Source organism: Thalassophryne amazonica, chromosome 16, assembly GCF_902500255.1.
Source record: "Thalassophryne amazonica chromosome 16, fThaAma1.1, whole genome shotgun sequence".
In the NCBI taxonomy this organism is placed as follows: Eukaryota; Metazoa; Chordata; class Actinopteri; order Batrachoidiformes; family Batrachoididae; genus Thalassophryne; species Thalassophryne amazonica.
Window position 1 is genome coordinate 81,149,945 of NC_047118.1, and position 18,601 is coordinate 81,168,545.

Genomic DNA, 18,601 nt, shown 5'->3' on the forward strand with positions numbered 1-18,601 from the left:
GGATGGTTATGAGTAATTTTTTCTCTAATAGTTAAAATTTTGTTAGCAAAGAAAGTCGTGAAGTCATTACTAGTTAAAGTTAGTGGGAATACTCAGCTCAATAGAGCTCTGACTCTTTGTCAGCCTGGCTACAGTGCTGAAAAGAAACCTGGGGTTGTTCTTATTTTCTTCAATTAGTGATGAGTAGAAAGATGTCCTAGCTTTACGGAGCGCTTTTTTATAGAGCAACAGACTCTTTTTCCAGGCTAAGTGAAGATCTTCTAAATTAGTGAGACGCCATTTCCTCTCCAACTTACGGTTATCTGCTTTAGCTACGAGTTTGTGAGTTATACCACGGAGTCAGCACTTCTGATTTAAAGCTCTCTTTTTTAGAGGAGCTACAGCATCCAAAGTTGTCTTCAATGAGGATGTAAAACTATTGACGAGATACTCTATCTCACTTACAGAGTTTAGGTAGCTACTCTGCACTGTGTTGGTATATGGCATTAGAGAACATAAAGAAGGAATCATATCCTTAAACCTAGTTACAGCGCTTTCTGAAAGACTTCTAGTGTAATGAAACTTATTCCCCACTGCTGGGTAGTCCATCAGAGTAAATGTAAATGTTATTAAGAAATGATCAGACAGAAGGGAGTTTTCAGGGAATACTGTAAGTCTTCTATTTCCATACCATAAGTCAGAACAAGATCTAACATATGATTAAAGTGGTGGTGGACTCATTTACTTTTTGAGCAAAGCCAATAGAGTCTAATAATAGATTAAATGCAGTGTTGAGGCTGTCATTCTCAGCATCTGTGTGGATGTTAAAATCGCCCACTATAATTATCTTATCTGAGCTAAGCACTAAGTCAGACAAAAGGTCTGAAAATTCACAGAGAAACTCACAGTAACGACCAGGTGGACGATAGATAATAACAAATCAAACTGGTTTTTGGGACTTCCAATTTGGATGGACAAGACTAAGAGTCAAGCTTTCAAATGAATTAAAGCTCTGTCTGGGTTTTTGATTAATTAATAAGCTGGAATGGAAGATTGCTGCTAATCCTCCGCCCCGGCCCGTGCTACGAGCATTCTGACAGTTAGTGTGACTCGGGGGTGTTGACTCATTTAAACTAACATATTCATCCTGCTGTAACCAGGTTTCTGTAAGGCAGAATAAATCAATATGTTGATCAATTATTATATCATTTACCAACAGGGACTTAGAAGAGAGAGACCTAATGTTTAATAGACCACATTTAACTGTTTTAGTCTGTGGTGCAGTTGAAGGTGCTATATTATTTTTCTTTTGAATTTTTAATGCTTAAATAGATTTTTGCTGGTTATTGGTGGTCTGGGAGCAGGCACCGTCTCTACGGGGATGGGGTAATGAGGGGATGGCAGGGGGAGAGAAGCTGCAGAGAGGTGTGTAAGACTACAACTCTGCTTCCTGGTCCCAACCCTGGATAGTCACGGTTTGGAGGATTTAAGAAAATTGGCCAGATTTCTAGAAATGAGAGCTGCTCCATCCAAAGTGGGATGGATGCCGTCTCTCCTAACAAGACCAGGTTTTCCCCAGAAGCTTTGCCAATTATCTATGAAGCCCACCTCATTTTTTAGACACCACTCAGACAGACAGCAATTCAAGGAGAACATGCGGCTAAACATGTCACTCCCGGTCTGATTGGGGAGGGGCCCAGAGAAAACTACAGAGTCCGACATTGTTTTTGCAAAGTTACACACCGATTTAATGTTAATTTTAGTGACCTCCGATTGGCGTAACCGGGTGTCATTACTGCCGACGTCAATTACAATCTTACCAAATTTACGCTTAGCCTTAGCCAGCAGTTTCAAATTTCCTTCAATGTCGCCTGCTCTGGCCCCGGAAGACAATTGACTATGGTTGCTGGTGTCACTAACTTCACATTTCACAAAACAGAGTCGCCAATAACCAGAGTCTGATCCTCGGCGGGTGTGTCGTTGAGTGGGGAAAAACGGTTAGAGATGTGAACGGGTTGGCGGTGTACACGGGGCTTCTGTTTAGGGCTATGCTTCCTCCTCACAGTAACCCAGTCAGCCTGCTTTCCCGGCTGCTCGGGATCTGCCAGGGGTAACTAACCGGCGGCTAAGCTACCTTGGTCCCGCACCGACTACATGGGGCCTGGCTAGCTGTAGAATTTTCCACGGTGCGGAGCCGAGTCTCCAATTCGCCCAGCCTGGCCTCCAAAGCTACGAATAAGCTACACTTATTACAAGTACCGTTACTGCTAAAGGAGGCCGAGGAATAACTAAACATTTCACACCCAGAGCAGAAAAGTGAGGGAGAGACAGGAGAAGCTGCCATGCTAAATCGGCTAAGAGCTAGTAGCTACGCTAAGCTAGCGGATTCCTAAAAACACGCAAAGTGAATAATGTGTAAATAATTTAGAGGTGATTCAGCAGATAGGAGTGCTTTAGTTAAGGCACGTAAAGATTACACTGGGAAACAAATAGTAATCTTGATAACTAGATCAATCTAACTGCGCAGATTAAACAGCTAACAGATACAGAAAAACACCGCTGTGCTCCGGAACAGGAAGTGATACAATACCGCAGTGAGAGCCAACCACCAGTAGAGGCCAGTAGAGGCATATATAGGTTGAAGAGGATTTGGAAATCATTGTATACTGTTTTTATTTACATTTTACACAACGTCCCAACTTCATTGGAATTGGGGTTGTAAATGGAATAGTTTTGACTGTGTTGGATATTGTTTCCAAAGTAACGGTCAAACAAGGTTGACCGCCATTGGATTCTGTGACATGTGACATATTGTAGTACTAATACACTTAGTGTTTTGTTTTATACCCCATGTTGTTTGGCATATCAGTTATGTTAGAAGTTCAGTTATGTTAGTTAATTTGGGTGTTATGGTAGCTTACGTGCTATGTAGGCACGTTGTGGTTTTTTGGGGGGGAAAAAAGGAAAAAAAAGCAGTCTGTTTTGATCGTGCATGTGTGTGTCGCTCGCTGGCTCTGGTGGGCTCAAGAAGTCATCTGCACCGGAGTTAGAGTGTCCACAGAACTGTACACCTGCATTCTTCAGTAAAAGAAGATAAACTTAATTTTCCTTGTCACGAGTCCATCCTTCTCCTGCCATCTTTGTTGGCTGAAACTAACAACTGGTGTCAGAAGTGGGATATTCGGTAGCAGATTCTGACGCGAGAAACGGCCTCGTCGTGGCTTCAGCAAGACGAAGGTGAAGTGTACAAGGAAAGATAAAGGACAGGAAAAAAAATAACTGCAGACCCAAGTTTGCAGCAGCAACAAAGAGAGTGGAGCGGTGCTCTCTCTCTGTGTGCGCAAAAGCAGGCAAGCTGCCAAGTGAGTGGCTGTTGCACTGTAAAAAATGACCTACAAGATCTACTGCACTGCTGAAAGACTGAATCAGTAAAGGAGATTAAAGCATCAGACTGATGACTACAAGCTGAGTAAAGCAAGTGAAAGTAATTGGCTGCACTATAAAACAAAATAAGCTGCACTGTAAAAAAAAAGAAAAAATTGCACTGTAAAAAATAAATAAGAGAAACAGAAAATGGATGAGACTGAAGAATTGCTGGGAGCTGCAGCAGCACCTGCTGAGCCACCAGCATGGCTGAAGACATTATTGGAGCATCAGACTCAGCAGTTTCAAAAACATCTTGCACCAGTAATAGAACATGTGACGGCAGAGTCAAGGGGAACAGTAAGAGAGAAAACTGCAGTGTTGGGTCAGCATGCAGGTGCTATTAATCCTTCATCAACATTCCGAGGGATGCAGGAGCAACCCAATAGTTAAGCTGATATGCCATTTGCTGCAGAGCTGGAGGTAATTCGACAGAGGTCTCACAGTGCAGGCCCCGCTAACACCGCTCACATACAAGACCCAGCTGTGCAGCACAGAGATGAATGAATGCTTCAACATCCTATGACAAGATGGCGCCTGTGTGTGTTCCGGCTGCTGCTTGCCTGTTACCATGTCATTTTTCTGTTATTTTCCTGATTGTGTGTGCTGTCATATCAGCTTTGACGGATAGCGATTGCGTAAGTGCAATACAGATTTATGATCGTGACTCTCTTTTTAAAATTAAAGAGACAATGGAATGCCTCTTTCATGACTGGGATAGCTACAAGCAAACTTTCCCACCTACGTTTGTGTGTTCCCCCTCCTCCCGGGAATACCTGATGTTGTGGTGACGTCCAGGTAGTCCGAAAAAGAGGAGAAGAGGCTGCAGAGCGGGTGTCCAGGTTCGGATCAGACAAGGAGTGTGGTGTGCGGCTCGTGGATACTGAAGCTACAGGTGGCTTTGCCCAGTTCCACTCTTGCAGGGCCATACGGCTGGCGGTGCGGCCCTGTTCACGCATCCCACCACTCCTCTGTGTTGCAGGACTCAGCCTGGACATCACTGGGTCCCCGATGGACGAGTCGGTTGGGTCCCGGGTCCGCCCCTGTTTTCCGTGTTTACATCTCGGGAGCAGCCTGGGTTTCGCTGGTACAGTGGTGCCTCACGTGACTGTGGGAGATGTCTGCAGCCTATCCCGCTGTGCTCAGCGGACTCGACTACCGCCTCATTGTTGAGTCAGATTGGATTATTGAATGCGCGCTCTATTTCAAATAAAGCGTTCTCCATTAATGAGCTTATTGTCAGGAAAAACTTGGACTTTCTTTTTCCTCACAGAAAACGTGGCAGAGGGAAAATGAATGCATCCATTTAAATGAGCTCTGTCCTGCGGATTGCTTAGCAGTGGGTAAGCCCCGCCCCTGTCGCACGGGGGGAGGACTGGCTGCTGTGCACCGGGACCAGTACGCATGCAGACTGTCGGATACAAGCCACGCCCCCTCTTTTGATAGAAGTTGGTTCCTCACATAAATTTTATAGTATTTTGATCTATCGACCTCCTGGCCCTGCTGGGACTTTTCTTAAGGCTTTTACTGACTTTTATCGTCTATAATTAGATTGGAAAAGGTCTTAATTTTGGGTGATTTTAATTTCCAGATTGATGTTGATTCTTCCACTTCAGCAAGAGAGCTTATATCTATGACAGAGGCTTTTGTATGTGTCAGGTCCACTCACAACAAGGGTCACACGTTGGATCTGGTTTTTGCACTGGGCCTGGAAATTACCAATGTATGTGTGGAGGATGTTCTGAGTGACCATTGTGTTTTCTTTGATTGATGGTGCCATCTGAGCCTCGACCTGTTTCTACTAAGGCAGAAAGGAGAATTATCACAGCGACAACAGCTACGCTTTTCTGTGATAAGTTCAACCCTTTACTTTTTAACGATCTCACTGAAACTGATTGTTTCATGAATAGCTTTAATAGCCACTGTGCCACTATCTTGGATCAAGTGGCACCACTTAAGGTTAGTAAAGCTCCTCGTGAAAGTTTCTGTCCTTGGATAAATGATGGGATTATGACTCTAAGGAGAACATGTCGCCAGATTGAACGCTTATGGAAGTCAACAAAACTGGAGGTTCACAGGCTACATTTAAGAGACTTAATATCTTCCTTAAATAAGATGATAGAGGAGGCCAGGACGAGTTATTTTAATCGCCTGATTGCCTCCAATAAAAGAAATCCTAGAGTGCTTTTTGACACAATCAGCTCTCTTGTGTCACCTGCTGCCGTCACTCCTGTTATCTCTAAAACTAGTTGTGAGGAGTTCCTGGATTTCTTTATTGATAAGGTAGAGTTATAAAGGACAACCTGCCTCCATGCCATGGTCCCCAGCACTGGGAACCTCCCACTCAGTGCTGGGCCTCATTTGAGCCTGTTACTGTAGAGGACATCTCAACCATCATGAATAAAGTTGAAGCCATCCTCTGGTATTTTGGATGTTCTTCCGTTTAAAACTGTTTGTGAATGTATTTGACTCCATCGGGCACTACATTGCTAAAATGTTTAATATGTCTTTGTCGAGTGGTGTGTTTCCCTGTTATTTTAAACATGCCATTGTGGAACCACAGTTAAAGAAAGCTGGATTGGATTCTACAGAACTCAAGAACTTTAGGCCAATATCTAAAACCCCTTTCTTGGCCAAAGTCTTGGAAAAGGTGGTCTGTGTTCAGTTGAGATCGTTTTTTGCAGGCTAACGACATCCATGACACTACTGAAACCCTGTTGAAGGTGTCTAGTGACATGATGATGGCAGCTGACCACTGGCAAATGTTCTGTGCTGATTCTGCTTGATCTGTCTTCGGCGTTTGATACCGTTGACCATGGCATTCTGATAAACAGATTGCGGGATTTGGTTGGAATGTCAGGTTGTGTTTTAGATTGGTTTACCTCTTACCTGACTGGTAGAACTTTTAGTGTGATGGTGGGCAATGCAGTGTCGGAATCTGCAGATCTTCTGTGGGGTGTGCCACAGGGATCGGTCTTGGGACCTGTTTTGTTCTCGTTGTATCTCCTTCCTCTCAGCAAGTTGATCCAGCAGTTCAGTGATGTGTCCTATCATTTGTATGCTGATGATCTGCAGCTGTACTGCTCTTTTAAGACAACTGAGCCACAGAAACTCTGCTCTCTCACAAATTGTTTGGCCAAAATTACGGAATGGCTCACTGAGAACAGTCTGCAGTTAAATTCCAATAAGACTGAGACTCTGATCGTAGCACCAGATAGTGCTGTACCTGGAATTAAGCAGCATCTCGGTAGCCTAAGCTGCACGGTTAAAAGCAGCCTGCGTAACCTGGGTGTCATTTTGGATGGAGGGATGTCTCTGGAGCAGCACACAAATTATCTGGTTAAGAACTGTTTTTTGCAAATTCGGAACATCTCTAAGCTACGTAAGATGGTGACTTTAAAAGAGCTTGAGATGATTGTTCGTGCATTCGTCTCATCGCGTTTGGATTATTGTAACAGTCTTTTCACCTGTCTGAATAAGAAGGAGTTGGCCTGCCTGCAGGTTGTGCAAACTTCTGCTGCGCGCCTGCTTACCCGCACCTGCAGAAAGGACCATATTACTCCTATCCTTAATACTTTGCATTGGCTGCCTGTCTCCTACAGGATTCATTACAAAATCCTGGTATTGACTTTTAGAGCTCTGCATGGACAGGCACCGGAGTACATCAGGGACCTGATCCAGCCTTATGCTTCCCCCAGGAGCCTCAGGTCATCCAATCAGAACCTGTTGATGGTTCCTCGACCCGTTTTAAAACTCGCGGGGACAGATCTTTTAAAGCGGTGGCGCCTAGCCTCTGGAATGAGCTTCCCTGTGCCCATCGTTCTCTGGACTGTATAGATACTTTTAGAAGGCAACTAAAGACGCATTTCTTTAAGTTAGCTTTTTAGCCTAATATTGTATTTTATTGTTTTCGTATGTTATTTTTAGATTTTTGTTGTATGCCATGTGCAGCTCTTTGTGACCCTGGTCTGTGAAAGGCGCTTTATAAATAAAGCTTACTTACTTACTTACTTACTATCCCAGCATGAATGGCTCAACCTGATGGATATGTCATACATGGCAGCAGTGGAAATCGACAGGATATGGGGCAACCTTCAGCGCATGAAGCTACCAAAGTCAAGCTAGCCACGTATGATAGCAAAGACGACTGGAATTCATTTTTGTTGCCCTTTGAGCGCCAAGCACGCAAATATGGATGGACTGGTGCAGAGAGAGTTGACAGACTCCATGAATGTCTTCGTGGAGTTGCAGTTCGTTGTGTCTGCTCCTTGCCCGAACACATTCTTGAGGACTATACTGTCCTTAAAGAACAGCTCACACAATGGTTCGGAGTGAAAGATCCCCCTACAACTGTCCACAGGAAGCTGGGAGAGCTGCATCAGGTCAAGGAATCACCAGCAGAGTTTGCTGAGGAAGTGCCTTGTGAGCCTGGCTTATTCTGGCACATACCTATTGCTACAAGACCAACTAGCCACTGACGCCTTTTTAAAAGGACTGAGGAACCAAAAAGTAGCCTATGAGGTAATGAATCGTGATCCTCAAACACTGGCTGAGGCAATCACTAATGATTAAATGCAGAGTGGTGCATACAGAGCAAAAAGAGAAAGAAACACTCAGTGCATCATGGGAACCCCCCAGCAGTCTAAGTCTATAGCAGCATAACTAAGGGATGGTTCAGGGTCACCTGATCCAGCCCTAACCTTAAGCTTTAGCAAAAAGGAAAGTTTTAAGCCTAATCTTAAAAGTAGAGAGGGTGTCTGTCTCCCTGATCCGAATTGGGAGCTGGTTCCAGAGGAGAGGAGCCTGAAAGCTGAAGGCTTTGCCTCCTATTCTACTCTTACAAACCCTAGGAACTACAAGTAAGCCTGCAGTCTGAGAGCGAAGCGCTCTATTGGGGTGATATGGTACTATGAGGTCCCTAAGATAAGATGGGACCTGATTATTCAAAACCTTATAAGTAAGAAGAAGAATTTTCAATTCTATCTAATCAGAAAAGTTTTATTGCCATATGTGTGAACAAGTTCACAACATTAGGAAATTGCTGCGGTACTTGGTGCTAACATTAAAAAAAAGAGCAGTAAAACAAGTAATATATAATAAAACTTAACACTATAGCAATGTTACAGAATGTATGAGCTAAGATAAATAAATGGTGATAGCAACAATCTAGAGTTCTAAAAGTTCTTGTTGATGAGGCTAACAGCAGAGGGGAAAAAACTGTTCTTATGGCGGGAGGTTCTGGTCCGAAGGGACCGTAGCCTCCTGCCTGAGGGGAGGAGGTCAAAAAGGCTATATCCAGGGTGAGAAGGATCAGCTCTGATCCGACCTGAACGCCCCAGTGTCCTGGAGGTGTACAGGTCCTGAAGAGATGGAAAGTTGCAGCCAATCACTTTCTTGGCAGAGCGTATAATGCGCTGTAGTCTCTGTATGTCCCTGGTGGTGGCTCCAGTGTACCATATGGTGATGGAGGTGGTGAGGATGGACTCGATGATGGCAGTGTAAAACTGCACCATGATCCTTGTTGGCAGGTTGAATTTCTTCAACTGCCACAGGAAGTACATCCTCTGCTGGGCCTTCTTGACAACAGAAGTAATGGTGGACTCCTACCTGAGGTCCTGGGTTAGAGTGATTCCCAGGAAACAGAAGGCGTCCACTATGGTGATGGGGGTGTCTGTCAGGGTAATGATGGGGAGAGGGGCTGTGTTCTTCCTAAAATCCACAATAATCTCCACTGTCTTCTCGGTGTTCAGCACCAAGTTGTTATAGCTGCACCAGGACACCAGTCGTTGGACCTCCAGCCTATAGGCAGACTCATCCCCATCAGAGATGAGTCTGATAAGGGTGGTGTCATCTGCAAACTTGATAAGCTTGAAAGACTGGTGATCAGAGATACAGTAGTTGGTGTACAGGGAGAAAGGCAGAGGAGAGAGGACACAGCCCTGAGGAGTACCGATACTGGTGGTCCGGGAGTCCGAGACATTCTTCCCCAGCCTCAGGTGCTGCTTCCTATCATTCAGGAAATTGGCAATCCACCTGCAGGTAGAATCAGGCACATTCATCTGGGAAAGCTTAGCCTGGAGAAGATCTGGGAAGATGGTATTGGTAAGAGAGGTCCCAGCTTGCAAATTGAGGTATCAGTGAATGGCCTGCCTGTCCAAGCCATTGTTGACTCAGGTGCTGAAGTTACAGTGATCTCCGAAGAGGTTTACAACATGTTCCCAATAGAAGCATGGAAACCGCTCACCAGAACCTCTGTCAGAAATGCTGAAGTTGGTAGCAGAATGTCTGCCTTGGGGGAATTTGAAGTCACCTTAGAGATTGGAAGTCAGAAAATCAACTGGAAAGTTTTTGTTGGTCAGATCCAAGACCCCATTCTTCTGGGCCTTGATGCAATGCAAGCTGCTGACTTGACAATCTTTGCTGGTCGCCAGGTATTTGTGGGCAGTGAGCCAGTGCCTACCAACGTCAGTGAGCACAACGGGGAAGACTACTCTGTGACACGTGTACTACTGGAAGACAATATTATCCTACCACCAGAAAGTGAGTGCCTTGTCTGGGGTAACGTTGATAATCCACGGCCTGGTCTCCCAGCAGTCCTGGAGCCACTCAACATATCTAACACCATCTCTTCAGGAAGTGTTGCCATCTACATGGACCCCAGAGTTTCTGTCCATATCTGTAATTTCTCAAGCTCCAAAGCATCCCTGCCCTGTGGGGTTTGTGTTGGAATGTGGTTGAAACATTTCCGGAGGATCCTGTTGTCATAGTTGACTGCAACAGTGGTGAGCAGAAAACTGTGTTTGAAGAGGAACACAGCAATAGAGCTGAGCCAATGGTTGGAAGAGTGGCTAGAAATGTAATGGAACTACCAGAACATCTGCAAGTTCTGTATACATCCTCAAGTGAGGCCCTCAGTGAAGATTAGCAAGTGACACTGATTGAGCTCCTCCTAAAGAACAAATCCCTCTTTGCAGCTAGTGATACAGACCTTGGGCATCTCTCCGCTGTCACCCATACAATCAGCACTGGGGCTGCTAGCCCAGTACGCCAACCAGTATGATGGACTGGGTTTCCAACATGAGGAAGAGCAGCACCTCAAACAAATGCTGGAAGCAGGAGTAGTGGTGCCTTCCTCATCTGAGTGGGCTTCACCAGTTGTCCTTGTTCGCAAGAAGGATGGTGGTGTTCCCTGGTGTGTTGACTATCGTCATCTAAATGGTCTTACAATGAAGGACGCTTGCCCATTACCCAAAACAGATGAGTGCCTCGATGTCCTGGGGGAAGCCACTGTTTTCTGAACCCTAGATCTCCAGTGCGGATATTGGCAGATTGCTGTGGACCCTAAAGACTATGAAAAAATGGCATTCATTGCCTGCTATGGCCTTTATGAGTACACCAGGATGCCATTTGGCCTCTGCAATGCACCTGGTATGTTCCAGAGAGCCATGGAACTGGACCTCCGTGGATTTCAGTGGAAGACACTCCTCATCTACTTGGATGATATCATCATCCTGGGCAGAGGGGTTGAGGAGAATCTGCGGCGCTTGGCTGATGTCTTTGAACGCCTCCACAGCTATGGTCTCGAGCTGAAACCCCAGAAATGTCACCTGTTGAGAGACAAGGTCCTTTTCCTGGGACACATGGTTAGTGGAGAGGGGATAAGTCCCAACCCATCACTGATCAAAGATGTGCAGGACTGGCAGCCACCTACAGACACTCAACAGTTACAAGCCTTTCTAGGGCTATGCAATTACTATTGTCGCTTCGTTTCTGCCTTTGCTGAACTTGCCAGCCCTCTCAACAGTCTCCTCAAGAAGACAGTAGAGTTCCAGTGGGGCAAAGCACAGCAGGAAGCCTTCCTGCAACTCAAAGAGAAACTGACCTCTACCCCGGTTCTTGCTAATCCGGCTTCCACTGGCACCTACATCTTGGACACTGATGCATCCAACCGCAGCATTGGTGCAGTACTATCACAGCTCCAGTTATATGCCAGCACACATCTCATTCCTGCACAACATAGATACTGTGTAGCGAGAGCTACTGGCCATCGTCAGATACACAAGATAGTTCCGTCACCTTCTTCTTGGCAGAAAGTTCCTCCTTCAAACAGACCAGGGCAGTCTGACTTGGCTCTTCCGTTTCAAACATCCAGAGAGCCAACTAGCACACTGGCTTGAGGAGCTTATTCAGTATGACTTTGAGACTGAACATCGAGCTGGCCGACAGCATGCAAATGCAGACCCCTGTCCAGGCACACAACAGAAGGCTCAGCAGACTGTGATTGCTATCAAGCAGGAAAGGATGTGACAGAGCTCCCATGTTATGGGTGTCCACACTGCAAAAGACTGCATGAGCAGTGGGCCAGATTTGAGGAAGACGTGGATGATGTTGTTCCTTTGGTCGTTAGGCAGACTGCCATACAGGAGGATGGGAACATAATGGCAGACCAGCAGCAAGCGGAAACTGACCTCTATACGCCCACAGTGAACTGGCTTCAACCTCTTCATTGCCAGCAGCTGGTAATAGCCCAGAAAGAAGATTCAGTATTGTCTGTCTGGACAGAATCTGGAATTCTTCCAAGCAGAGAACAAGTTGCAATGGAGAGCCCAGCAGTAAGAAAATACTGGCTCTGCTGGCCACAAGTAGAGCTTCATCAGGGAATTCTGCATTACCGCTGGAAGAATGCTGACAGAAGTAGCCCATCCTTGCTGCTGCTGGTTCCAGCTTCACTGCAAACCAAAGTAATGCAAGCCTGTCATGACCCTCCACCGTCTGGACATTTGGGAGAGGCAAAGACCCTGCATCGCTTCCGACAGAGTATCATGGTACAGCATGGGAGGTGACCTTCACAAGTACACCCAAGGATGTCCCTGATGTAGAGCCCAGAAATCGAGCAGCCCCATACAGAGAGCTAAGCTGCAAACCTACCAGGCCGGGGCACCCATGGACCGGTTGCATATTGATGTGCTTGGTCCATTTCCCATGTCATCCTCTGGAAATAAGTACATCCTTGTCATCATGGATCAGTTCACAAGGTGGGTGGAGGCATTCCCAATTCCAGATCAAGGAGCAGAGACTACGGCTAAGACACTGGTCAAATCAAATCAAATCAATTTTATTTATATAGCGCCAAATCACAACAAACAGTTGCCCCAAGGCGCCTTATATTGTAAGGCAAGGCCATACAATAATTACGGAAAAACCCCAACGGTCAAAACGGCCCCCCTGTGAGCAAGCACTTGGCAACAGTGGGAAGGAAAAACTCCCTTTTAACAGGAAGAAACCTCCAGCAGAACCAGGCTCAGGGAGGGGCAGTCTTCTGCTGGGACTGGTTGGGGCTGAGGGAGAGAACCAGGAAAAAGACATGCTGTGGAGGGGAGCAGAGATCAATCACTAATGATTAAATGCAGAGTGGTACATACAGAGCAAAAGAGAAAGAAACACTCAGTGCATCATGGGAACCCCCCAGCAGTCTAAGTCTATAGCAGCATAACTAAGGGATGGTTCAGGGTCACCTGATCCAGCCCTAACTATAAGCTTTAGCAAAAAGTAAAGTTTTAAGCCAAATCTTAAAAGTAGATAGGGTGTCTGTCTCCCTGATCTGAATTGGGAGCTGGTTCCACAGGAGAGGAGCCTGAAAGCTGAAGGCTCTGCCTCCCATTCTACTCTTACAAACCCTAGGAACTACAAGTAAGCCTGCAGTCTGAGAGCGAAGCGCTCTATTGGGGTGATATGGTACTATGAGGTCCCTAAGATAAGATGGGACCTGATTATTCAAACTTTATAAGTAAGAAGAAGAATTTTAAATCTATTCTAGAATTAACAGGAAGCCAATGAAGAGAGGCCAATATGGGTGAGATATGCTCTCTCCTTCTAGTCCCTGCCAGCACTCTAGCTGCAGCATTTTGAATTAACTGAAGGCTTTTCAGGGAACTTTTCGGACAACTTGATAATAATGAATTACAATAGTCCAGCCTAGAGGAAATAAATGCATGAATTAGTTTTTCAGCATCACTCTGAGACAAGACCTTTCTAATTTTAGAGATATTGCGCAAATGCAAAAAAGCAGTCCTACATATTTGTTTAATATGCGCATTGAATGACATATCCTGATCAAAAATGACTCCAAGATTTCTCACAGTATTACTAGAGGTCAGGGTAATGCCATCCAGAGTAAGGATCTGGTTAGACACCATGTTTCTATTTTTGTGGGGCCAAGTACAATAACTTCAGTTTTATCTGAGTTTAAAAGCAGGAAATTAGAGGTCATCCATTGGCTTTATGTCTGTAAGACAATCCTGCAGTTTAGCTAATTGGTGTGTGTCCTCTGGCTTCATGGATAGATAAAGCTGGGTATCATCTGCGTAACAATGAAAATTTAAGCAATGCCGTCTAATAATACTGCCAAAGGGAAACATGTATAAAGTGAATAAAATTGGTCCTAGCACAGAACCTTGTGGAACTCCATAATTAATCTTAGTCTGTGAAGAAGATTCCCCATTTACATGAACAAATTGTAATCTATTAGATAAATATGATTCAAACCACCGCAGCGCAGTGCCGTTAATACCTATGGCATGCTCTAATCTCTGTAATAAAATTTTATGGTCAACAGTATCAAAAGCAGCACTGAGGACTAACAGAACAAGCACAGAGATGAGTCCACTGTCTGAGGCCATAACAAGATAATTTGTAACCTTCACTAATGCTGTTTCTGTACTATGATGAATTCTAAAACCTGACTGAAACTCTTCAAATAGACCATTCCTCTGCAGATGATCAGTTAGCTGTTTTACAACTACCCTTTCAAGAATTTTTGAGAGAAAAGGAAGGTTGGAGATTGGCCTATAATTAGCTAAGATAGCTGGGTCAAGTGATGGCTTTTTAAGTAATGGTTTAATTACTGCCACCTTAAAAGCCTGTGGTACATAGCCAACTAATAAAGATAGATTGATCATATTTAAGATCGAAGCATTAATTAATGGTAGGGCTTCCTTGAGCAGCCTGGTAGGAATGGGGTCTAATAGACATGTTGATGGTTTGGAGGAAGTAACTAATGAAAATAACTCAGACAAATACCGGCATCACTGAAAGCAGCCAAAGATAACGATACGTCTTTGGGATGGTTATGAGTAATTTTTTCTCTAATAGTTAAAATTTTATTAGCATAGAAAGTCATGAAGTCATTACTAGTTAAAGTTAAAGGAATACTCAGCTCAATAGAGCTCTGACTCTTTGTCAGCCTGGCTACAGTGCTGAAAAGAAACCTGGGGTTGTTCTTATTTTCTTCAATTAGTGATGAGTAGTAAGATGTCCTAGCTTTACGGAGGGCTTTTTTATAGAGCAACAGACTCTTTTTCCAGGCTAAGTGAAGATCTTCTAAATTAGTGAGACGCCATTTCCTCTCCAACTTACGAGTTATCTGCTTTAAACTGCAAGTTTGTGAGTTATACCACGGAGTCAGGCACTTCTGATTTAAAGCTCTCTTTTTCAGAGGAGCTACAGTATCCAAAGTTGTCTTCAATGAGGATGTAAAACTATTGACGAGATACTCTATCTCACTTACAGAGTTTAGGTAGCTGCTCTGCACTGTGTTGGTATATGGCATTAGAGAACATAAAGAAGGAATCATATCCTTAAACCTAGTTACAGCGCTTTCTGAAAGACTTCTAGTGTAATGAAAGTTATTCCCCACTGCTGGGTAGTCCATCAGAGTAAATGTAAATGTTATTAAGAAATGATCAGACAGAAGGGAGTTTTCAGGGAATACTGTTAAGTCGTCAATTTCCATACCATAAGTCAGAACAAGATCTAAGATATGATTAAAGTGGTGGGTGGACTCATTTACATTTTGAGCAAAGCCAGTTGAGTCTAATAATAGATAAAATGCAGTGTTGAGGCTGTCATTCTCAGCATCTGTGTGGATGTTAAAATCGCCCACTATAATTATCTTATCTAAGCTAAGCACTAAGTCAGACAAAAGGTCTGAAAATTCACAGAGAAACTCACAGTAATGACCAGGTGGACAATAGATAACAACAAATAAAACTGGTTTTTGGGACTTCCAATTTGGATGGACAAGACTAAGAGTCAAGCTTTCAAATGAATTAAAGCTCTGTCTGGGTTTTTGATTAATTAATAAGCTGGAATGGAAGATTGCTGCTAATCCTCCGCCTCGGCCCGTGCTACGAGCATTCTGGCAGTTAGTGTGACTCGGGGGGTGTTGACTCATTTAAACTAACATATTCATCCTGCTGTAACCAGGTTTCTGTTAGGCAGAATAAATCAATATGTTGATCAATTATTATATCATTTACTAACAGGGACTTAGAAGAGAGAGACCTAATGTTTAATAGACCACATTTAACTGTTTAGTCTGTGGTGCAGTTGAAGGTGCTATATTATTTTTTCTTTTTGAATTTTTATGCTTAAATAGATTTTTGCTGGTTATTGGTGGTCTGGGAGCAGGCACCGTCTCTACGGGGATGGGGTAATGAGGGGATGGCAGGGGGAGAGAAGCTGTAGAGAGGTGTGTAAGACTACAACTCTGCTTCCTGGTCCCAACCCTGGATAGTCACGGTTTGGAGGATTTAAGAAAATTGGCCAGATTTCTGGAAATGAGAGCTGCTCCATCCAAAGTGGGATGGATGCCGTCTCTCCTAACAAGACCAGGTTTTCCCCAGAAGTTTTGCCAATTATGGTCAGTGGTTTCCTCTTGCGCTTTGGAGCCCCGCTGGAGCTACATACAGATCAGGGCTGTAACTTTGAGAGTGCACTGTTTCAGGAGATTTGCAAACTCTTCAAATCACCAGGACCACACCATACCACCCTGCTTCAAATGGACAGGTGGAACGTTTTAATCGTACACTTCTCCAGATGATTCGCTGCTACGTGGATCAAAACCAAAAAAACTGGGATGAACACCTACCCCTTCTAACAGCTACATATCGCAGTGCACAATAGTCGAGCACTGGATTTATGCCTGACATGCTAATGCTGGGAAGAGAGGTCCATCAACCACAAGACACTTGGTTAGGTGTGGCAAAGCGGAAATGTAACGAAAAGGAACCCACCAAATACGTGCATGACCTGGAAAAGAGCCTTGATGAGGTCCACAAGTTAGCTCAAAAGTATCTCCGAGCAGCACAACTTCGACAAAAGCGGACTCATGACTTAAGAGCCCAGCAGCACAGCTACAACATTGGAGTCTATATAAAGGACAACACAAAAAAGAAAGGTATCAGCCCCAAGTTGCAAGCTCCTTGGAAGGGCCCATTTATAGTCAAGGCCTGCAGTGGCCCTGTGCTGTATGAGATCAAGACACAGCGTGAGAGGAAAGTCATGCACCATGATCGGCTCAAGCCTTACACAAGTGACGTGATCCCCGTATGGATCAAGCGACAGAGGCATGTAATCGTAACACAGGTCCAAGACTCAGTCACACCACCAGGGCAGTCCTACATCGCACCACAGCCAGTATCTTCCGATGAAGTTACTGACAAAGGACTGGATGTACCTGGTTGGACCCCCCGAGACAGCAAACAAGAAAGGGCAAACAGCAGGTTGCCACACGCAGGTGCCAGTGAGCTGCACGACACCAACACCAAGAGGTGTATACCTCAGAGTCAAATGAAAACTCTCAAGGGAAGAGTGATACAAGCCCCAGCTCGATACCAGGATAGTTGAAGTGGAGGACTGTTCCTGAAAGTAAGAGATGCACAGGTAAAGGACTGTTGAAATTAAATGAAGAAAAAGTAAAAGTTTTAGTTCAATTTAGTGTACATGATGACTTAATTCTCATTGTTTCGTGATGTGTGTTACATCGTTAGAGCCGAAGGGACTCGGCATGCTTGAAAGAGGGGGTAGTGTAGTACTAATACACTTACTGTTTTGTTTTATACCCATGTTGCTTGGCATATCAGTTATGTTAGAAGTTCAGTTATGTTAGTTAATTTGGGTGTTATGGTAACTTACGTGCTACCGGAACTATGCAGGCACGTGTGTTTTTTGGGGGGAAAAATAAAAAAAAGGCAGTCTGTTTTGATTGTGTATGTGTGTGTCACTCGCTGGCTCTGGTGTGGCTCAAGAAGTCGTCTGTACCGGAGTTAGAGCGTCCACAGAGCTGTACACCTGCCATTCTTCAGTAAAAGAAGATAAACTTAATTTTCCTCGTCACGAGTCATCCTTCTCCTGCCTCTTTGTTGGCTGAAGCTAACAATATGTTACCCTGTAACATGATAAATAAGCATGAGAGATGGTGCAAACTATTCCTTTTTCGAACTCTGTTAACCCAAATACTAATTTGCATCACTTCTTACTAAAATTGGAGCAACTTTGATTTTTGACCCCTGTACTGACCTGATGAAACTGACCTTTTTCATAATTGTTGCTGTTTTTACCCCATAACTCCAGAACATTCAGTCATAGGTAAATATCTCTTTGGAACGTCTGTGAATTCTGGGTCTTTGGAGATGTTGAACATTAAACATCAAACTGTAAAAGTAGATACAAACTGATTTTACACAATATGAACCCTTTAATAATATAGGCTATTTTTAAACCTTCTGTGTGTGTGTGTGTGTGTGTGTGTGAGCAGGAAGATGAACGGAACGCCATGTATCGTCACTAAGCCCTGCAGGGACACTATGACTCGTTTCGGGTGTCCACACTACTCGCTGTCACACCAGCTGCTCTACTTCATGATCGGCAAAATGGTGAGTATTTCAGGAAAGACGTCTGGTCACCGCACACATACTGATGTATTAGGAAGTAAACTGCCTGTCATTGTGTCAGCTGGCACGAATATACTTCTTGAAATGTACTCGGACCATATCAGAATTTCAGGAATACACCACACTTCCAGAAGCGTGCTTTACTTTTTTTGTGTGTGTATTTCAGAGATATTAAACCCTAATCTATTTAAGAGAAAGTGATTTGTAAGATTGTGATGTCAATTTCAAGAAGGATTCTGCTTCCAAAACTTACACTTTGAGTCACTGTTGCTATGTGTCAAACATTCTTCTGGATCTCAGTTCCAGAATGTATTCCAGGTCACCCATCAAAATTGAATCACATTATCTATCTGCTCAACAAATTTAATTGAAATTTGGTTATTATCTTTTGAGTTATCCTGCTTACTGATAAACGGGTGAAAATGTTACCTCCTTGATAGAGGTACAAGTTTGATAATCACAGAATC

The 18,601-nt window shown here is 44.2% G+C and overlaps 1 protein-coding gene across 1 annotated transcript in view; it reads left to right on the forward strand.

Moving 5' to 3' along the window:
* c16h16orf89 (chromosome 16 C16orf89 homolog) overlaps window positions 1–18,601 on the forward strand; it is a 76,158-nt gene that overhangs the window by 36,832 nt on the left and 20,725 nt on the right. The window contains exon 4 of the mRNA XM_034190880.1: window positions 17,999–18,116. Coding sequence (XP_034046771.1) covers window positions 17,999–18,116 — 118 coding nt within the window. The remainder of the gene's footprint in view (window positions 1–17,998; window positions 18,117–18,601) is intronic.